This window comes from Setaria italica, chromosome IX, assembly GCF_000263155.2.
Source record: "Setaria italica strain Yugu1 chromosome IX, Setaria_italica_v2.0, whole genome shotgun sequence".
Classification (NCBI taxonomy): domain Eukaryota; kingdom Viridiplantae; phylum Streptophyta; class Magnoliopsida; order Poales; family Poaceae; genus Setaria; species Setaria italica.
In genome coordinates this window covers 9,259,873-9,283,071 of record NC_028458.1, presented here as the reverse complement: position 1 = coordinate 9,283,071, position 23,199 = coordinate 9,259,873, and the positions used below count along the sequence as shown (strand labels likewise).

Below are 23,199 nucleotides of genomic sequence, written 5' to 3'. Positions count from 1 at the left end.
ATTGTCTCTTGTCATGATTTATGTATTTCGGAAATTAATACAACAATTGCCTAATTATCCAACAATCCAAAAACCTTAAAATAGGAAATCTGTTGATTTTTCGATGGCTAGTTTTGTTGAGTCACTGAGGTCAGAAAAATTTTCTAGTGTGAACTTTAAGAGATGGCAATCAAAGGTCCGTCTGTGGCTTAATGCAATTCACACCTGGGGCACGAGAAAAGGAAAATAGACTGCTGAGCAGTAGCAGAAGTTCGCGGATGCCAATAATATTTTCATGGGATGTATCATCAGCGTGCTCTCTAATCATCTGGTCGATGTCTATGTGGACTCGACAGATGCGAAGGAGTTGTGGGATGCTTTGGTTACAAAGTATGGTGCAATAGATGCAGGCAGTGAACTGTACCTCATGGAGAGCTTCCATGATTACAGGATTGTGAACAACCATTCTATAGAAGAGTAAGCGCATAAGGTGCAGTGCATTGTGAAGGACCTTGAGCAGCTCAAGTGTGAGATACACAACAAGTTTGTGGCTGGATGTATTATTGTAAAATTGCCTTCCACGTGGAGGAATTTTGCCACAACTCTAAAACATAGGAGACAGGAGATATCAGTTGAAAACCTGATAGTGTCTCTTGATGTTGAGGAGAAGGCTCGGATGAAAGATGTTGCTGATAAAGGAGACCAAGGCCAGTCTAGCGCCAACATGGTGCAGAAGTTCCCACGCAACAAGAATAAAGGGAAAAACAAGATCGTTAAGACTACTACCTTGAAGAAGAAGAAGATGAACAAAACTGAGTTGTCTTGCTATACCTGCAGCGAGCTAGGACATTTCTCAAAGGATTGTCCAGATCACGCAGATCGCAAGGATAAAATGGCTACTCATGGATCTAGATCCAAGGATGTTAACACTGTGACCATAGGCAACACTGAAGATGGGTATGATAATTTATTACCTACTGTTCTTTCAGTTTTTCAATCTACCAGTTGGTGGCTTGATACGGGTACCAATGTTCATGTGTGTGGTGCCATATCTGTGTTCTCTTCTTACCAGGTCGCTCATGATTCCTCCATCCTGATGGGGAATGGGTCACATACTCTGTTCATGGTATTGGTATGGTAGATCTGAAGTTTACTTCAGGAAAGATCGTGCAGTTGAGGAACATGCAGCATGCCCCTACTATCAACAAGAATCTTGTGAGTGGCTCAGTACTGTGCAAGGATGGGTTTAAGGTAGTGTTAGAGTCCAATAAGTTAGTCGTGTCGAAATATGAACAATTTGTTGGTAAAGGCTATGATTGAGGAGGCTTGTTCCGCTTTTCCCTTGCAGATTTTTGTAATAAATCAGTAAACCATATTTGTGGCAATGTTAGTGATGACACGAGTACTTGGCATTCACGTTTATATCATGTTAATTTTAGTTTGATGTCTCGGCTTTCCAGCATATGTTTAATTCCGAACTTCACCATTACCAAAGGTTCTAAGTGCCATAGTTGTGTGCAATCGAAGCAACCTCAGAATCCTCACAAGGCAGCTGAGGAGAGAAACTTGGCACTTCTAGAACTCATACATTCTGATCTCTGTGAGATGAATGGTGTGTTGATAAAAGGTGGAAAGAGATAGTTCATGACATTGATTGATGATGCGACTAGATTTTGATATGTTTATTTGTTCCAAACTAAGGTTGAAGCGTTAGACTACTTTAAAATTTATAAAGATGAAGTTGAGAATCAACTAGAGAGAAAGATCAAGCATCTAAGGTCAGATCACGGTGGTGAATATTTTTCTAAAATGTTTGATGAATTTAGTGAGGAACATTGTATTATTCATGAGAGGAAGTCTCCCTATTCTCCCAAATCAAATGGGGTTGCTGAGAGGAAAAACTGCACGCTAACTGATCTGGTTAATGCCATGTTAGACATTGCTGGTTTATCTGAGGCATGGTGGGGGGGGGGGAGGATTTATTGACTTCATGTCATGTCCTGAGCAGAGTTCAGAACAAGAATAAAGAGCAAACTCCATATGAGATGTGGGTTGGGAGAAAACCATCACTTTCTTATTTGCGCACTTCGGGGTGCTTGGCGAAAGTTAATGTACCAATTTCTAAGAAGCGCAAGTTAGGACCTAAGACAGTGGATTGTGTCTTTCTAGGATATGCTCAGAGGAGCATTGCTTATATATTTTTAGTAGTTAAATAAGAGGTACTAGATATGCATGTTGATACCATTATGGAATCTCGTGATGCAACATTTTTTGAGAATATTTTTCTTATGAAAGATATGCATAGCACTTCCAGATTTTCCTTTGAGATAATTCCTGAACCAATTGCATCTATTGAGTCTTCTGAACAATCTGATGAGCATGAGGAGGTCATTGAGAAGGATAACAGTGAAGCTCCTAGAAGGAGTAATCCTTTGGTGAGGATTTCACTGTATACCTTGTGGATGACACACCCACATCCACTACTAAGGCATTTGCATCTCCAGATGTAGATGATCTTGTGGATGACACACCCACATCCACTACTAAGGCATTTGCATCTCCAGATGTAGATGATTGGAATGAAACTGTTCATAATGAGATGCACTTGATTCTTTCTAATGGAACCCAGGAGCTTACTAAACAACCCTATAGCTACAAACTAGTGGGTTGTAAATGGGTATTCAAGAAGAAGTTTAGGCGTGATGGTACTATTGAGAAGTACAAGGCACGACTTGTGGCCAAAGACTACACACAAAAAGAAGGTGAAGATTTCTTTGATACTTACTCACCTATCACTAGACTGATCACAATTCGAGCACTACTTTCTTTGGCTACCTCATATAGTCTTATTGTCCATCAGATGGACATAAAGATAGCTTTTCTAAATGGAGAGTTGGATGAGGAGATCTATATGGATCAGCCTGATGAATTTTTGGTGAATGGTCAAGAAAGTAAGGTGTGTAAGTTATTGAAGTCTTTGTATGACCTGAAACAGGCGCCTAAGCAATGGCATGAGATGTTTGACAGAACTTTAACTTCTGCGGGCTTTGTCATAAATGAGGCTGATAGATGTGTGTACTATCGCCATGGTAGGGGTGAAGCAGTTATATTATGTTTGTATGTGGACGGCATACTAATCTTTGGCACCAATATTGATGGGATCAATGAGGTCAAGTGTTTTCTATCAAAGAGTTTTGATATGAAAGATCTAGGAGAAACTGATATTATTCTAAACATTAAGCTGATTAAGGATGATAATGGGATTTTCTTTCGCAATCCCATTATGTGTAGAAGATCTTGAGCCGCTTTGGCTACATGGATAGCAAGCCTTCTCCAACTCCTTATGATCCTAGTGTGATACTTCGAAAGAATAAGAAATTGCGAAAGATCAACTGAGATACTCTCAGATTATCAGTTCACTCATGTACTTAGCTAGCACAATGAGACCCGACATATCTTTTGTTGTGAGCAAATTGAGCAGGTTCATGTCAAACCCGGGTTCTGATCATTGGCATGCACTGGAAAGGGTTATGCGCTACTTGGTGCGTACTATGAGTTACGGGATTTACTATTCTAGGCACCCTGCTGTGCTTGAGGGATATAGTGACTCAAACTGGATTTCAGATGCTGATGAGCTTCAAGTATGTGTTTAACCTTGGAGGTGGTGCAAAGTGAACAGTGCTAGGAATAATGCGAAGTCATCAAGACATGTAAAGAGACGACTGAAGTCTGTCAAGAAATTGAGAAACTCTGGAGTAATAAGTGTGACTTATATTTAAAAAGATAAAAACCTGACAGATCCTTTTACTAAAGGGCTATCACGGAATGTGATAGAAAGTGCATCGAGGGAGATGGGTATGAGACCCGTTTGAGTTGCCATAGTGGTAATCCAACCTATGTGATCGGAGATCCCATGAATTAGAATATGGGAAAAATAAGCTTTTGGTTAACTGAGGAGAGTAATTATTTAACCCTCTCTAAGTGAAGATGCAATACTCTCAAATGTTGTAAGGCAGGGATGCTGTAAGGCAGGTTGGCTATATGCCTTAATGTAATTCTATTAGCTGGCTATATGCCTTAATGTGATTCTTTTAGCTTGATAAGTGAAGATGCTATCCTACATAGCATTCTTGAAAGAACACACCTATATGAGTCCAGCTGTTAAACGTCGCAGTCTATGAGATTTGGGTGATCTCTAGTAAGCTCATGAAAGAGATTAGGGAGTACGACGTATATGCTCCACCCGCGGGGTAGGCTACTGGCAGCCAGGTACTGGTTATGACTTTAAGTGAAACTTGTCCGCGCAAAACTAGCAATTCAAGGCACAGTCTATTGTCAAGTTGTGGATGAGTGTAGCTTGAAGATCTAGGCAAGAGTTCAACTTAACAGTCCTTGCTGAAACACTAGTATATCAAACAGTAGTGAGAAAAATGCAAAACACCTAAATGGGTATTTGAGATATGGTGGGGGATTGTTAGATATATGAGCTCGACCCATATAGATAATTCTGAATAAATCTCAAATGTCCATTAGTGTAAGAGGGGGTACACCACCTATTAGTCTCGTATTGCTAATAGACGAGGGTGTTGGGGATTTTCCTCCCAATAAATACATACCACCCCCTCATGAAAAAGACGCACCATAAACTACTATACGGGAAGGCCCCTAGGTTCGGGTATCCCTAAGGTGCTCTATACGAGTTAGGTTTTGCCTCTTCTACACTGCTGCGCCGCCACCGTAGTCTTCTCCATTTCGTTGCGTCGGTGTGCACCGACGAGCGGGAGAGGAGGTCTCCAGAACCACTCGTCCTTATGATCCTGCATCAGGAGAGGGCGAATAAGGTTTTTGGGAACGCTTCGCGCGACTGCTCAAGTTCGTCATCACGGCTCGTCCTCCATCCAAGTCAGGCGTTGTAGCGTACCGTTGTCTTCAATGTCGGCTTCTGCGATCCATCCGCAACACCGTGGTCGTCCCGTCAGCACCGCTCGTCATCACGGCTTCCCGGTAGGTGTGTCGTGATCTGATGTCATCACGGCTTCCCGGTTTGCGTCGTGATCTGATCTGGTTGTTAATCATGTTTTCTAATATCATAATTATGCTATTACTGTTGCCTTAGTATGTTAGAGTTTTGCATACTAAGATTGTCTCATGATTTATTTATTTCGGAAATTAATACAGGAATTGCCTAACCTCCAAACTCTCGGTCATATGATCTCCATGAGATTTGGACATGGTGACAGCCACACCAACTCTAGAAAATAAAGCGGTAAGCTTAAACAGACAGACATAGGTACAGGTAGCATATATTTTTTTCGAAAATGAAAAAAGTTTCCGACTTCTGTGACCGCCCACAACCAAATTTTTACAGTATTCTTAGCTTAATGTACGGGTTAGCATATAGTTGAGCAGCCTTTATAAATCCCTCTCTGGAGAGTGTTTTCTGCACGTTCTGCATGCGTCTGTCATGAAGGTTCTTTCTTGACGGCCGCATTTTGCACAGAGCACTCACGCTGCTGCACAATCTAGGTGTACATCACGTGATTTTACACCTGGCCTACACACATAGATCCATCAAAAATCTGCCCTGCTGATGGAAACCAATTGGGCCCTGTGCCTGTGCGTGACTTTGGTTAAAAAATTTGCCAGCCGGTAGTAGATTAATGCATCCACACGCACCCAGCGCCAGCGCCTGCAAGATTGGAGGCACAATCAGCTAGTAAAGCGATGTTGCTTGCCTCAGGGGGGGTTTAATTTGCATGTGCTAGCTTGTTGACAAAAGGGCCGTCGTTCTCCATGGAAAAGATGGCCAGATTTCTGAATGGCCAGTATGATGTTCATAGTGGCCTTGCCCCAATAATGGAGTTCTTGATGTGGAAGTAATGCTTTTTCATTTGAAGATAAACCGTACGATACATGTAGGTCAAGCTTTCCGTAGTGTAAACAACTTAAGCCTATACATACCCTAAGATCTAGGCTTTTTTGTTTTTACGAACCATTTGTCTGTCTAAATAGCTTCGGACGGTAAACCAAGAAGGTTGTGTTTTTAGGAAGAGAAACCAAATTGTTCTCCAATCAACTATGCCAACCGATAAGAACAACTCCAATTCAGTCAAGGGGAACCAAGGCATCTCGGAGGGATTTCTATGTCTTGGGGTGGGGCCATAATCCACGTGACGCATTATTGTTTCTTCTTGTTTGCTCTCTTCTGAAAACTCCAAAATGATGCATCAGAGAAGTATCAGTTGCAAGCCTCAAAGAGACAAGCGTAACTTTGCAGTTGTGCACATTGTGTAATTTATGTTGGTTCTAATTAACTCTAAAACATGTCCAAAAGATCAGGAGAACAATTAACTGATCAGCTATTCATTTGGATTTTTTTTCCTTGTGAAGTTGTTGCTACTTCACCAGATTGAGGTCAATTTGGTGCAAAATTTGTGTTTGCATATAGGAATCAAACTTTTTCTGGCAATTACTTCCAACTATAGCTGGTAGCGTGCTCAAAAAACCTACTCTGTCAAACTCGATCAGTAGTGCAAGTAGGTAGATAAGTTAGGGTTTTAGCTTTTTAGGCCTTATTATTAGGGCTGTGGGTGGGGTCAGGCTAGGAGTGTCACGCCAAAATTATTATACACTTTCTTTACAAATTTGGAAGCCATATAGCTTTTATTTTAGAGATACATAGCCTCATTGCAAAGTTGCAAGAAGGCCTAGGGGCTAGTATTTTTCTACATGTATCCGCAACATAACCATATCGTTACCGAACAAGAATTAATCCTATGTGTTATTGGTCGATCAGTCACTATAAACCTCTCCCGATGTAGCTTGCTCACTGACCTTGATTTGGATAGGAGGCCAAATCGACATATCATGACTTTTGTACTTTTACCTCACATGCGTGTATCACCTTTTCAGTGATGGTGTGTGCAAACTATCATTTTCACTGGATTTAGGTCACGAAACGAGAATCCCAAGAAATGACTTTGATATTCTTTTGCTTGAGAAATTAAAGGCGACTGATGATAGGCCTCCGGTCATTTAGGAAAAAAAAAAAGAGAGCAGGCTAACATTATAGTGACATGGTCAAAGGGGGTGTATATTGCGGCGGCACTACCTATAAAAGGGGACTCTCTCTTGCATGATCCTTTGGGCATTATTTAGGGTGCGTTTGGTTTGGAGACAAGATGGGATGGGACGGTGCCGTCTCTATTTTTTGGGATGGGATCATCCCGTCTGCTGTTTGGTTGAGAGGGATGAATTCATCCCAGTTTTTTGTTTGGTACGATGGATTGAAAACGAGGGACGGATGGCTCGGGTAACACCGTTAGCTGCATGTGTTTAGTGGGACCCACATGTCATATATGGGCCCACATGTCATCGTCTTTTCTTTTTTTTTTCTCCTAACCCGTATCTTCTCCAACGCTCCCTGCCGCCCCAAGCCGTGCCGCCCCCGCTGGAGCTCCCTACCGCCCCCGCCGGAGCTCCCTGCCGCCCAGGCCGTGGGCACCGGCCGCGGCACCGGGGGCGCTCGCCCCGCCGGCCGCTCGCCCCGCTCGCCCCAGGGGCCGCGGCGGAGCTCGCCCGTGCCGGCCGTGGCGGATCTCGCGCCCGCCGGCCGGGGCGGAGCTCGCCCGCGCCGGCCCCTCCGCCCACAGCTCGTCCGCCGGCCGGGGCGGAGCTCGCCCGCGCCGGCCCCTCCGCCGGCGGCTCGCCCGCCGCCGGGGCGGAGCTCGCCCGCGCCGGCCCTTCCGCCCGCAGCTCGTCCGCCGGCCGGGCGGAGCTCGCCCGCGCCGGCCCCTCCGCCGGCGGCTCGCCCGCCGCCGGGGCGGAGCTCGCCGCGCCGGCCCCTCCGCCTGCGGCTCGCCCGCCGGCTGGGGCGGAGCCCCACCGGTGCAGACGGCGCGTGACGGGGGCGAAGTGGGATGCCCCCGTCCGCTCGTTTTGGTGGGACGGGGGCATCCCGCATCTGGAGGGTATATTCCCTCGTAGGGATGTCCCCGTCCCACCTGTCCTCCAACCAAACGCGGGACGAAGTGGGATCGTCCCGTCCCGTCCCACTTCGTCCTCGCAACCAAACGCACCCTTAGTGGATTGGATACCAGGCCACTTGCTAGCTAGTAGTACTATCAAGCAGTATTTTGTCAAATCATTCGCAAGGATTTGAGGTGATTGTCTCAGTTTCTTAATTAGCAATAGTACATTTGTACGTGCAGGCATCCTCTTATTTCTTTTTTCGGAGTGACGTCACGGTTTTAGTGCGTTTGGTCTTGTCTAATTCCTTGAACTTTTCTAGCTACCAAGATCTGGTCACGCAGTGATTTTCTGAGAAGAAGACTTGACATCGTGATTATATATGGTTCTTGCTGCTGGTCGAATTAATAAGGATATCATCATCTGCGCTGCAGATAGTACACCACTAAGGACTGGCCAGAGTAATGGAGGACGACTCGAGCCTGTTTATGCAGTGGGCGATGGACACGCTGCAGCACGAGCGACCGATGGCCGCCGTCGTCAACGACGACTGCGGCAGCGAGGCGACCTTGTTCCCGTCGCTCCGGGCGCTCCGGGAGGCCTCGCACGCGGCCGAAATGGTCCAGGAGCTGATCGCGGCGGCCCCGGCGAGCAGCTGGAGCTCCGGCTCCGGCGACACCACCGAAGGCAGCAGCGGAGGCAACAACTCGGCCGGCGGCGCGGCCATGGATCACGACGCCTGGCCTCCGACGCCCAACTCGGCCAGCAGGCGCGCCGCCCCGAGCAGAAGCAGCGGCGGCACCAACCCTCCGGTGAGCTGGAACTTCGGCGCCGCCTCGGCGCTGCCAGGCAGCGACGGCGTGCTGGCGGAGGCCGCCCGCACGCGCCGCCTGCCGGAGATAGTGTGCGTGTCACCGCTGACGAGGAGAACCGGCGTAAAGGGCACCGGATCCATGTCCGCGCCGTACGCTCAGGACCACATCATCGCGGAGCGGAAGCGGCGGGAGAAGATCAACCAACGCTTCATCGAGCTCTCCACCGTGATCCCCGGCCTCAAGAAGGTCCTGACCTGATCCAAATCAGATCCCTTCACCCCCTTCGACATGCAATTTCTGAATTCTGACACAGATCGCACGATGCGATGATAAATTATTTCTGATCAGATGGACAAGGCGACGATCCTCTCTGACGCGACCAAGTACGTGAAGGAGCTCCAAGAAAAGCTCAAAGACCTGGAGGCTGGCGGCAGCAACGGCCACAGGAGCATCGAGACCGTGGTGGTCGTCAAGAGGCCATGCCTCCATGCTCCAGCAGTGCCCGACGACGATGGCTCCCCGCTGTCAGCGTCATCAGGCACGCCGGCGGAGAGGAAACAGCTGCCGGAGATCGAGGCCCGGTTCTCGGAGAAGAGCGTGATGGTGAGGATCACCTGCGAGAACGGCAAGGGGGTGGCCGTGAAGGTGCTCACCGAGGTCGAGGAGCTCCGCCTCAGTATCATCCACGCCAATGTCATGCCATTCCCGGCGGGCACGCTGATCATAACCATCACAGCAAAGGCAAGTTTTGACGACTAACCAGTCTAATCAACACTGATCATATAATTGTAGTACTGTGCTCCATTATTTCTTAATTAACAACACTTTGATTGTCTTGTGATGCGCCAAAAAGAAAAATCTACTCCTAATAAGGGCAAAACATATGCTAAAATACAAATGCTAGTACTATCGATAGGATATTAAAATCCATCAATTTCACTTTGTTCCATGTTTTAGGATCCTCTTGCAATGCAATCAATAATGACAATGGTTCAACTTTAACTTTATTTTTTTCTCACAAAAAAAGAAACTAAACTTTTATTTCATGATAAGGTTGTGAGTGAGAAAATCAGTAGCACATGTTTTAGCAAGGCTAGCTTGATTCAACTTTAATTTTCAATGCTTGATTTCATTTTGAAGACTGAAATTGCATTCATTGGTCTGTCCTTGACATACATCAAACCCTGTAGTGAGCTGAGTTACTGCTCTTATATTAGAAAGTGAGGTGTTATGCAATTTACGATATGTTACATTGCATCCAAATAAATTGTCTTTTACTTTTCTCTGCCTACAATTCTACAATTTATTTGGATTTAAAGCACCTTTTTCTAGTTGCAGCGCCCAAGGCTCATATGAATGATAACACAGAGTCCTATATGTTCTTATTAATCATGAGGCCTATAAGATTTTGGGTTGGTGGTGCCAGTATTAACTAACTAGATACACTCTGTATGATGACTCACTCTTTAATTTATCAAGAGAGAAGGGAAACAGGAAAAGATCTAAATAACCTAATTTTCTAAGATCTGGTCACAAAGGTTGAGACTGTACAGATGGAATTGTAAATAACCATTGCATTATGTATTTAGGTCATAATTTAAGCATTGGACTCGTATCGTATAGCAATTAAATAGTGTTATGATTTACAGAAAAATAGTTTCATATGGTTAAGTTTGTAATTAAGAAATGCTTATGTAAAGTCGAAAACTAAAATACAAACAACGAATAGTTGAAACATTAGTTCAAAGAAATTGAAATGTTAAATAGAGGTATGTTGCAAATCACTTCAAACCTTGTGTGGAAAATGTTTCCCTTTTCTTGTGGAAAAAGGTGGCAATTTAATTAATGGATGGATGGTTGTACTTTTGTGCAAAACAAAAACATCAATTCTGCAAAAGGCATCATCAGGACGAAAACAGATTTGAAATCCTTGTATAGTGATGTAATTCATTAATTTCAGTTTTTCTATTTTCGCACACCTCAAAATATCTTATATATCCTTCAATGATCTAGATTACGACTTCGTAACTTGCAATTGTTGGATGATGATTTTTTGAACTATGAGGAGAACTTGCTAATAACTGAGACGTTAATAATAAATTATAGATATACAGATCAATAGTATAGTATAATAACAATCTTTTCGTTTGATCATCAGGTGGAGGAGGGGTTCACCGTAACTGCAGAGGAGATCGTTGGCAGACTCAATTCTGCGCTACTGATGAGGAAACAGAAAACTAGTTAAAGACTTGAGCCTGCATATACATAAATATCTACGGCTCTGCGAAAAGTATAGTCCGATGGCAAAAAGTATATGTATATGATATGCTTGCTGAGTGTTTCTCTGTTTTTTTTTTGTAAAAATTTACGGCTTGAGCTTATTCTTTTTCCATTGGCGCGATGTCCCTTCACGTAGCGTGCATGCGACAGAGACGAGGATTTCTGCACCACATATGTTTGCAGTTTGGCGCCACGTATGCATCAACATCCATGCAGGTGGGTCAGATTGGTCGCTTCAATTCAGAAGAAATAAGGTGGGCATATGTACCAGCAAGTGCTTTACAAGTTGTCAAGTTGATTTGAACCAAGCTTAGCTCAATGCTGTGTGTACGTGTGTGTATATATATGTGCGCGCTACTATCACTGTTCATGATTCTAGCTGTCTCCATTGATCTGTTTCTGTGCATTTACAATTAGACCTTGTTTGGATCCTTCATTTTGAATGAGCAGGCTATTTATCTTGGAACGTGGCATTCCACAACTTTCCAAAATTTAGATATAAGTCTATCTTAAATTCATGGAGGTGGGAGATGGAAATTGATTCTATAGATCCTCATGCTATGTTTCCAACTTATAGCACACTCTTCTACTCGCTTCCCTGTGGCAGAAGTGCAGCACATAAGTATCTCTCTTATATGGCCAACAATAATATACAAATATATTCCACATACGACTATATTAGCTTAATTTTTGTGTCTAAATTATGATTATTAGAATGGAATTCAATTCCAAGGATCCAAACGGGGCCTTAGTGATGTACATTTCAGTTCAGAAAAACATATTAAGTGGGTACACCTATTATTATTAGCATGTACTATATATATTGTTATGAGATATTATGCCTTTGAGCAATGTTAAACTGACTACAGTGAAATTTGTAGATACTACGTTTGTTCCTACATCAAATATTAAGGGATGTAGGGAATATATTTTGCTTTGTCTTATTCATATGGACAAAATTTAAAATTCATATATGCTTGCACATCATTCTTCCGAAAGGAATAAATTTGGAAACTCTCATGAAGTTAATTATCTGGGAGGAATTTGATGAATTCAGAAAGTTTTTTTTTGGTATAGTGAAGCATTTGCTCCAAGAATAACTAAGGCAAACTCCTTCAACATCACTCGAGGAGTCGACACCCTAGACCGTTAGTGGGGCCGGATGCTCCAGAAAATAAGATCATTTCGTTCCGTCCAAATGCACCAGCTCAGATAGCATCCATGAAAAAACGGACTCGTAGTTGGTTCTTGATGGACATCAGGTTGTCAAAAGGCCCAGCAAGTTGATCAACTTGAAGATTGAGAATCATCCAGCAAGTCTGGACAGCAGGGCAATAAAGGAAAGAGGTGCTCAACTGTTTCCTCTGTTGGGGTATGGCACAGCACACAATCATAGGACACGGCAGGATCATAGTTGTCCTTCTCAGAAGCCATCCGGTGCTTAGGCGACGTTGCAGCAAAAGCCAGAAAAAAAAAACTTTATGTTCACGCTAACACTTAATTTGACTTCCACAACCAGCAGTGAAAACAAGAGTGAACTCCGGCTGTTCCAATCAGGCATTTGTAAGCCTTTGAACAAGAGAAAATGGGTGATCCCAGAATGTAGGTCCACTGGTCAGGGTCAGCTGTTCGGCAGGTTCTCGATACTGTATATACAAGAGGTCTTGTAACTGTTGTAATGATGAGGCTGCCTTGATTAGTTTTTGCAAGGAGATGCTCTTGTTTCCGGCAAATAAAGAAAAGAGTTTAGGGTAAGTATGGCATGGAACTTTTCCTCCCCACAGATCTAACCATATGAAACAAGAGCCGGTGTTGATGTCCTACATGTATTTTGAATCAGTGGGAGTGCAACACCTACTTAATTAACTGTGTTTTAGGGTACTGTAAAATTTTGTAAAAGCACGTATATCTACTTTGATAAGTCAACACAATACGCAGCCGTGCACACGTAGTGCGCCCTGATTTTCTCGACCGTCATGGAATATGCAAGCACGATTAAGCTAGAGTGATCGAGTTGACCAGGACCTCGATAAGCTATGTAGTCTCGCTCGCAATCAACGAAATGGTAGCACAAAATTAAGGGAGAAATAATGGTCGTTTGGATACACTAGTTTAACAAGTATAAGTTAGTTGAGTGTCCTACGGCAAATCCTGCAGGGCCCATTCTGATACTGCCGTGTATATATATAGTATTCTTGGTGAATTGTGAGCGTTCCTGACCGAAACCTTGACATCATCAGTATAGACAGCTCAGTGACAATCTCCATGATGTGAACGACCTTTAGTAATATTTTTTATTTCCATTATTGCTAAGCAAACCGAAGCATCAATGGCTAGCAACTAGCCGTAGTGTGTGTAGTATTTAATTGACACTCAAAAGATTTTGGATTACGTTAAGTAAACTTTAGGGTTTCCATATTGTTTTCTTTTTCTTTTGGGTGCCTCTTCTTCTAGAAGCATTTGTACTGTCTTTTGGGTGATGGCAAAGGAGAGGCTACATATAATAAGAAAAACATCCGCACGCTAACTTTCAAATGTTTTCTTCTGTAGCTAGCAAGCTTGACAGGAAGAAAGCTCGATTATTTTGCATCTCGATATGCGTGTTCTCCATGCAAGACCGGATTTTGTTGCTCCCCTTGTAGTACGCTGTTTTGGAGTCTGGGCAACATGCTTTGAGATTTTTTTTCCAACTTTAACTACTAATAAGTGTTGATGCCGGTTTTTGAACAAAGTCAACCGCTGTGGATAAGATTCTAATCGTCCCTGAAGTTGGTGCCGCGTTGACCAAGACCAGCCACTGTTGACCACAATTCCAGAAGCCGATGGAAGACCAAGCGAGACCAGTCCAAAGCGAAATCGACTCCACCAAATAAGGGAAAGCATGGAGATTTATCTTTAGTAGTTTTAGAAATAGCTGTAATAGTTCATGACGTATCTGACTAGAATTTTAGCTTGCTCCAGGGTATAAATATAAACCCATGAGTCTTGTAATAATCAATCAATACAACCTTTCGGCGTAACGCCGCCAAAACCCTAGGAGTAGGAGTAGAGCAGATTTGATGAGTTCTTTCTAGCGCGCAAGGCTGCATCAGCTTTGATCTCGGGCGACCTTGTAAGTACCGTCACCCGGTTATTATGACCTCTATCAGAACTTTCTAAGTTAAGTCTTATATTCTGATATTATCGTGTGACTAGTTATCGAGTTATCTTAGATTGCAAGTAGAACTTTCTAGATTTTGTCCAGTATTCTACTTGTTTTCAACGTTGCCCAAGTTATCGAACAGCTTAGATCTGGTTAGGTTATCTTCATCGGCTCCCTTGCCTTGTTTAAAGGTTCACAGTTATCAGATCGTATCGGCTGGTAGATCTTGCATGCTCTTACTGTTTACACATGTTAGGTCCGATAGATCTTTACCCCTGCCCCTCATATTGCTAACCGTTTGATCTCTGATGTTAGTGTGCTACCGTTAAGAGCCGATACCTCGCTCGGGTCTTATTTGTATCTTGCAGAAGTGTGATGACGTCATTGAGCCGATAGGGACACATACGAGGCTTTGCTGCTGCGAGCTTGTCTATTAAGACTAATGGGTCGAAGTTAATGCCCTCTCATTATGTTACCTTGTCTAATTTCAATACACGGTCATGACACTGATTAGATTTGTTACCTTAATCGGCTTGTAAGCGGTAGGTCAGAGGCCTTTGGTGATTATGCTAGTCTTTTATATTGGCAGATTGAAGTACCTTCAATACACTTATCAAGACATTAATTAAGATCCATTAATATATCTGGTTTATGTATGGTCAACATCGGCTGGTCCTTATCTGATAAGTACGTAGTTAACAAGGGCTCCCTGTCGTACATACATCCATGGGCCCACTAGAAGGTTTGGACAGATCTGCATGTGGGGCTGTACACCGAGACGTATCGGATATGGAGACTACGGTGCAAGAAGGCGTAGTCCACATGGAGTACAAGGAAACTACTCGTAGCAGTTAGAGTAGGACTCTCTAGTCGAAACCGACTAGTACTCTTATAAGACAACCGACCTGTAATACTGCTCCCCCAGTATATAAGGGTATATAAGGGCGGACAGGGACCCCTTCAATCCAATATAAGCAAACAACACACAGGACGTAGGGTATTACACGATCTAGCGACCCGAACGTGTCTAAATTGCATGCCTACGTACACCATCGAGTTCCTGATTTCGGCGACATTCACCAACCAAAACTCTACCTCGGGTACTCCCTTGGTAGGTTGCCGGGTTTAAATACCGACACTCCCTTTTACGGCTATTGTGTTACAATGCTTTATTTTAGCTCGTCGGCTGACATAGCCGATGGCACATGCTATTAATGTTTTATTTACACCACGTGCTTATATTAAATATCGATCTGTCACGGTATTTATTCCAAGAACGGCTACCCATGAGTTCAAAAGACTTCACCGCCGATTGACTCAGGAATTTAATGTTTACCTTGTCAATTTTCAGGTTAAATTGATTGGCACGTCTTGCACCACTCGCGAGTCGATTTGGAACTTGCACTGGAGTTAAACAGATCTTCTAGGTCCTCCGTGTTGTTCAACGTAGAAGTATGAAGTTTAGTAAGCTTTATATTTGGGCATATTCCAGTTCACTTCAGATTCACCAAAACTTCTCGTACACTTTGAACGCTATCAAGAACGCTGTTGTGAGTTGTTACAATCAAGCGAACATAAACAAAACACATAAATGCTGCTCACACTTGGGCCCTGCTTGGCACGTATGGGCCATCGACCCACACGAGCACGTCCCCTGCTAGCCAGCACGTGGACGTCGACGGCCTGTCCTGGATCGACCAGTAAAACTACGACGCCATTTATAGTCGTAATTGTAGAAGGAATTTAGAGTTTACTATTAAAATGTAAATGCATATTATATTAGGAAGAGATCTACCATCTGAGAGTTGAATCCATGCCACTCTTATTTTGAAGGACTTATTCAGTAAAATCTGGATATTTCGACTTAGAAAATTGGATCCTTTTCTAGCTTGCATAGATATCAAAGCCAGAACCTCCAACGTACAAAACCGGAAGGTTCCGATTTAATTTTCACATTCAGACTCCAGTTTAAATGATAAATATATCTATTTCAATAATATCAACGAAGGATTAATCTTGATGCACTCAAACACATAATTTTTTTTTGTCTCATCTTGTTTATGTTTCACGTGCTTCTTCATCTCTTCTGTGGAATCATGTGTAAATGTTCGAATATGATGCTCACACTTTGGAAAAACACATATGCATGCCGAATTTTCATAATAATAAACACCAGTAGCGAATTGACTATTTTGGTCTTAGTCCTGCATATATATTTCCGAAACATGCCGACAATATACACCAACTTCTCGTACACTTTGGACGCTATAAGAAAAACACATCGCATATAAGAAAAACACCCGCACGTGAACTTTCAAATGTTTTCAGCTGTAGCTAGCAAGCTTGACAGAAAGAAAGCTCGATTACTTTGCATCTCGCTAAGCATGCGTGCTCTCCATGCAAGACCGGATTTGGTTGCTCCCCATGTAGTACTACGTGCCTCCATGCAGGATGTTGTTTTGGAGTTTTGACAATATACCTTAAGATTTTTTCAAGTTTAACTACTAATAAGATATATATATATATATATATATATATCCAAATATAAAGTTGATACTGTGTATCAACTTTGGGCATATTCATTTCATTTCAGATACACCTATCGTACACTTTCAACGCTAGTAGTAGTTGTTACAACCATGTGAATTAATACAGACCACACATAGATGCAGCTCCACCTTGGGCCCCGCTGGGCACATATGAGCCATCATCGACCCACGTGAGCATCTCCCTACTAGCCAGCGCGTGGACGTTGCGGACGTGCCATAGATAAGGGTGGTAACGGATCGTGATTTTTGTACCTCCTTCACAATCCAACTCAGCTCTACCTATTTTTAGTTCGAAATCATATAAAATTATGGTCCGATCCTTATTGAACCCGATCCTTAAATTTGCTAGGCTAAATTAGAGGACCCTTTACCACATAGCCATAGATCGACCAGCAAATCTTGGACGTCATTTATGGTTGTGTGGAAGAAGGAATTTGGTGTTATACACAGTAGGTGGGGAGATCTACCCTCATGAAGAGTCAAATGTAAATTAAAACTGACTTAGAACCAATCTATAACTCTTATTTAGGATTTATCCAATAAAAATCGGCATTCTGGTTAAAAGAACCGGTGCATCGATTTTTTTCAAGTTGCATAGCAAAACTGGAACCTCTGACATACAGAACTAGACTGTGATCAAGCACCTCGTGGTCGCCATAACTTTCACATCCAACTCCAATTTAGGCGATCCCCTATTACCCTTTCAATCATACTATCGGCCAATGCTTCGTCTTGATGCACTCAAACACATTATTTGACCTCATCTTAGTTCCATATATTTAAATTTCTTCTTCATCTCTCCTGGAATCATGCCCAAATTGAATATGTTCAAATATGATGATCACACACTTTGCAAAAAAAACACATACCTATGCCAAATTTGCAAAATAACAAACATACATTAGTAATGCATTATCTATTTTAGTTCTAGTCGATCATGAGATATTTCCAGAACGTGTCGATTTTGACCGTCAACATCATATATCTGATCGTATCAGTTTTATCTCGGGTACACCAGCGACATACCGTACACTTTGAACGCTATCAAGAACGCTGTTGTTAGTACGTAGTTGTTGCATGCATCGATCCGGCCAGAAACAGATCACCCATGCATCATCTGCTGCTCGATCAACTTGGGCCCTGCTGGCACATAAGGCCAAGGACCCACGTGAGCGATGTCTCTTACTATCCTGAATTAATTTTATGTTCGGTGTGAGTACGGGTCGTCATCTAATTACTGTGACTGATCTGCGACTGCGAGGACCTGATGATTTCGTCTTCTTTGCAATTTTACTGCTCATTACCGGCATCATTCAATAATGTCTCCAGCTAGCGGCCGCTGCAGGTGTACAGTATTTAGATGCTAATCATGCATACGCGTGTGTGATAGATGTTTTTACCGATGTCGCCGCCGCTTTGCGAAAAATAGAAAGATCATTTAATTTCAACCATATCATAAGAAGGTTGCTTAGCTAGAGAAGTGGAGAGGACCGTAGGAAAAGAATAAAAGAAGGGTAGAGAGCGCCATGTACATGGTGCCATGTATTAGCCTAGCATGGATAGAGCAAAGCATGCTGCATACGTTGGGAGGAATTATATTCCATCCAGCTATGAACACAAAGGAGTGAAGGCCGCCGTTTGGTTCCTCTAACTTATTTTTAGCACATGTCACATCAAATATTTAGATACTAATTAGGAGTATTAAATGTAGACTATTTACAAAACCCATTACACAACTGGAGGTTAAACAGCGAGACGAATCTATTAAGCCTAATTAGTCCATGATTTGACAATGTGCTGCTACAGTAAATATTTGCTAATGATGGATTAATTATGCTTAATAGATTCATCTCGTCGTTTAGCTTCCATCTGTGCAATTAGTTCTATAATTAACTCATATTTAGTCCTTCTATTTAGCCTTCAAATATTCGATGTGACACGAACTAAACTTTAACTCGAGTAACCAAATTTCGTCGCTTCTCCCTCCCGACCTACCTACGAATCTACGATGATTGCCGTCTCGCCGTCTCCGGAGAAATAATGCTGCTGAATCGCCAACATGCTGCACGCTAGCCGCCATCCGAGTGTGTCCGAGCGCTGTGTCGTCTCTCAGTGATGAGTGTGGTTGTCACTGGGCAGGCACAGGTCCCACCAACCAAGCAGAACGGGGATTGCATTTGGGCTTGTGCACCACGTGCGTCCAGGACGTGCATTGCCGGCCACCACGACCCCCCGCCCCGGGACAGGTGGCGACATGGTGGTGGTAGATGTGTGGGCACTGCACGGGGCACGCGCGCGGCTCCACACGACAGAGTACGTACCTGCCTCCATGCAGTAGTGCAGGAGATAGAGGAGATGGCCCTATTGGCCTACTATACATCCACCTGTGCATGGGAACCTGTCAGATGCTGTAAAATCACGGGTCCCAATGATAGCGATACAGTACGAGACTCGACTCCGCTCCAGCTCTCTCCTAGTAGAGGCGTAGGTAGAGCTGGGTACGTAGTATATGCACAGCATATGCTGGATTAGATTTGGTGAGTCATACCTCTTTCTGCTTGGACCAATACTAGCTACAATGGACGCAAAACCTGTACCAGCCGGCCAGCACGCATGCAGTCGTCTTATCGTCTCCGGCCATAAATAAAGGCACGGTACGGTGCGGTGGCCTGGCCTCGCAGCAGCTTCACAACTAACCTTATTAGAGGGTGTTTGGTTGGTGTTTGGGTCCCTCCTGTCACATCAAATATTTAGGGCCTGTTTGGGACTGCTCCGCTCCAAAAAAAATAGCTCCACTCCACCAACTCCACCTTTTGTCAGATCCACTCCACCAACTCCAGAAAAATAGGGAGCTGGGTACCTGTTTGGCTACCGGATCCAAATTCAGCTCCAAAAATTATAGGAACAAGTGGGAATAGTCGTTTTTGCCCAAAGGTTTTGCTCTGTGCTACAGTTCCGCGCTACAGTACCATGCTACAGTGCTGCGCTACAGTACCCAAAAGGTCATGCACTGCTTATGTTTCTTTTTCACATGGAAAAAAAATTTCGTACTAGATAACATATCCATTACTTGTTCCAATAAAAATTAAAATTTGTTTCATGTGACATCAAATGAAATTACAAAATTAACCACATCAATATTAACTAGTTCCAAGCAAGAGAAAGAGCGGTGGCCAACTCATCACGAAATACATCCATAGTAGGAGCATTGGCATTCGAAGTAGACCCGTCCGACGCCAAGGGAGAAACTGCATATTTGTTATACCTTTCCGGGATAGTAGGTATGTAATTAGGATCACGATCACACCGATCAAAGTCAATGTCTTCACCTCCATGTTCACGGATATAATTATGAAGGACCATAGTAGCCACAACAATCATCTTTTGCTTGTACATAGGGTACGGTGGCATCTTGTAGAGAATTTGCCACTTCATTTTTAATAATCCAAATGATCTCTCAATAACATTGCGAATAGATGAGTGAACACGATTGAACCTTTCCGCGGGAGTCTTTGGTTCCATACCCCTATGCCATTCGGGTAAATGATACCTTTCACCCTTGTACGGAGCTAGATACCCAGGGCGATTAGGATAACCCGCATCAACAACATAGTATTTGCCTGCAAAATGAGTAGATAATATAAGTTATTATTTGTTCAGCACTAGGACAAGTAAAACAAAAATCATATGAAGACGATGTTACCTTGTGGAGGATGTGGGAAGAATTCTTCGTCCACTCTAATTGCATTGTACAGCACACTTGTGTCATGCATAGCTCCGGGTTGACCCGTGGATACATAAGTGAAACGCATGTCGAAATCACAAACAGCTAGAACATTTTGTGTTGCCATTCCGGTTTTCCCAATATATCTTACCATCTCCTCAGGTGACAGAGCGACACGAATATGAGTACCATCAAGAGCACCTATGCAATCTTTAAAGTGTGGATATGCATGTCTGTCATCTCTTATCCTTTTATGGACAGTAGGGAAGTTTGGATTTTTTGGTCTAATAAAATCCTTTGCCATAGCAATCAAACATAATAAGACCTCATCAAATTTCCTACTTATAGTTTCACCGGAGTGGTTGAATCTATTTTGAGCTCTCCTATTTGACTCATTTCCACCCAAAGTGTATAATAAGATGGCCAACATCTCAAGCGTGTTCATATGCATCGAAGGTTTTAGCCCATACCTTCCCACCAATAAATCATGAAGATCCATAAGTATTTTCTCATTCATACGAAGTTGTCTATGGCATTCTCCTGCATTCCTTATTGTCTCCATCAACCATCCCATGCCACTAAGGTTTGATATTCTTGGTGGGTTTTTATCTAGATATAGATCGACATAAATTTGAGCTACTTGAGCACCACCAAGAACTAAACTCCAAAACTGCGCACTCTCCTCACTACTATCACTCTCACTCTCGGACACCTGCAATTTGACATGAAACAAAATAACATGAATACACCATTGTTCAAGTGACATTAATACAAAAGGTTCAATGATGACAAAGTTCAAGTGACATTAATAAATAAAAATAAAAATGGTGTCCACATAATTGAAAAAAACAAATGGTGATCTTCAGTTCCCGTATTTGACGTTGAACTTCCTCGTAAGCCAACCGAATCTAATGTCCTTAGTTGGAAGTGTCATGAACATGTCCCTTTGATCTTTCTTCACAAACAACTCAGTAGCAATAAAATGCTCATCGGTACCATACCCCGCTCCACAATCCAAAACAAGATCCATTACTTGTTCAACAGTAACTTCGCCAACCTTTCTTGATGTGAAAGCCTTGGCTTGTTCAGCTATCTCACTAATTTTTTCTTGAATCACAAGTGCGGTTCCTGTTTTTGCTTTCTTTCCTTTCTCTATGAGAACCCTCGATCTTCTTTTTGCATTGCCAATGGATGGAGATACCTCCTCAATGTCATTCACAGCAACACCTCCATTATCCTCAATGTCATCCCCACCACCATCAAGGTTCTCACCAACATCAAGATCTACTTCAATAGGAGTGTCATCATTTTGGGGTATGATAGGGTTCGAGCTCATAGGGTTCCAATGATCTGTTTCATCATTAATGATGTCACCAAACATAACGGTCAAATCATCCACATTTTGCAGAGGTTTTGTCCTGAACCCGCCGCATCCTGGGATATCCTGTAGTGAAAAATAAGATAAGAAAATAGTGTTAGTTATGAGTGAGTAACGAGTATGAATGATTCATTAAAATTTTTAAAAAATTACATCCTCACCTTTCTTGCCTTCCTCCACCACTCATCGTCCATGTCAATCACACCCTTTGTTCTATCCCAACCTGTTCCTGTTTGCCTCTTCATTAATCTATTCCATGCTGATAATTTTATCTTCAACTTGTCCCACTTGTTTTTCAATTGCATCTTGCTAAGATAAATTCCTGTCATCTGATAAAACCTATTTGACACTTCTGTATAGCCTACAGAGTTCAAATGTGTATTTGGTCTATTGCCTTTCTTAACTTGTTCTGCAAACAAGTTACAAACAATCGATGTGTATGCGTCGGTCCAGTCCATCATATCTCCCTGACCATGTTCAACGTCAGAACGTCTTTTGTAATAAAGACTATTTAACTCACAGGTTGTGTACTAATTAAGCATATATGTATCTTGCAGCATCCACGTCAGTTTCCTACTACTACTAACATAATATTTTTGTTACTGTTGTTCCATCCATTCAATACCAAGCAAATGTATCAACGTATATGAAACGTACACCAAGGACAATTCACATACCTCCTCTTCGTCATTCTTCTTCGCTGCCCTAGAGGGCTTCTTGCTCTGTCCTTGGCCCCGACCTCTTCCTGGCCGCTTCTTCCCACGGCCATGGCCGACACTTGCATCTTCGGCACCAAGAACAACCTCATCCAAGTCAGCCTCATCGTCGGCCAGGGGCTGCTTCCTACCAGTGTGGGCACGGGCGCCACGCCCGCCCACCGCCAAACTACGGCCGGCCGCGCCCAAGGCACGACCGAACCCGGCCTGGCCGACAGGCACGAACTCATCCAAGTCAGTCTCATCATCGGCCATCATCGTCCTATTGCCGGCATAGGCACGGCCGCCCACCGCCAAGCCACGGCCGGCGGCGCCCAGGCCACGGCCGTTTTTTTCCAGGACGCCGGCGCCCAGGCCACGGCCGGCGGCACCCAGGCCACGGCCGGCCGCGCCAAGGCCACGGCCGGCGCCCAGGCCGGAGGCCTCCAGGCCGGCGCCCAGGCCACGGTCGGCGCCCAGGCCGGCGCCCAGGCCACGGCCGGCGCCCAGGCCGGAGGCGTCCAGGCCGGCGCCCAGGCCACGGCCGGCGGCGCCCAGGCCGGCCGCTTCCAGGCCGGCGGCGCCCAGGCCGGCCGCGCCCAGGCGGGCGGCGCCCAGGCCGCCGGCGCCCAGCCCGGCCGCGCCCAGGCCGGCCGCATCCAGGCGGGC

General features: G+C 43.9%; 2 protein-coding genes across 2 annotated transcripts; one reads left to right on the top strand and one right to left on the bottom strand.

Annotated features, from left to right (window-relative positions):
- Nucleotides 1–8,307: 8,307 nt before the first annotated feature.
- LOC101770530 (transcription factor bHLH18) lies at nt 8,308–11,412 on the top strand. The gene is made up of 3 exons (XM_004982147.2): nt 8,308–9,008; nt 9,111–9,503; nt 10,921–11,412. The coding sequence occupies exons 1-3, from the start codon at nt 8,412–8,414 to the stop codon at nt 11,005–11,007; spliced, it is 1,077 nt and encodes a 358-aa protein (XP_004982204.1). The 5' UTR covers nt 8,308–8,411; the 3' UTR covers nt 11,008–11,412.
- Nucleotides 11,413–21,319: 9,907 nt separating this feature from the next.
- On the bottom strand, nt 21,320–22,806 carry LOC111258424 (L10-interacting MYB domain-containing protein-like). Its single transcript, XM_022829648.1, has 3 exons — nt 22,513–22,806; nt 21,997–22,302; nt 21,320–21,901 (listed from the first exon to the last, which is right to left on the bottom strand). The coding sequence occupies exons 1-3, from the start codon at nt 22,804–22,806 to the stop codon at nt 21,320–21,322; spliced, it is 1,182 nt and encodes a 393-aa protein (XP_022685383.1).
- Between the last annotated feature and the right edge of the window lie 393 nt (nt 22,807–23,199).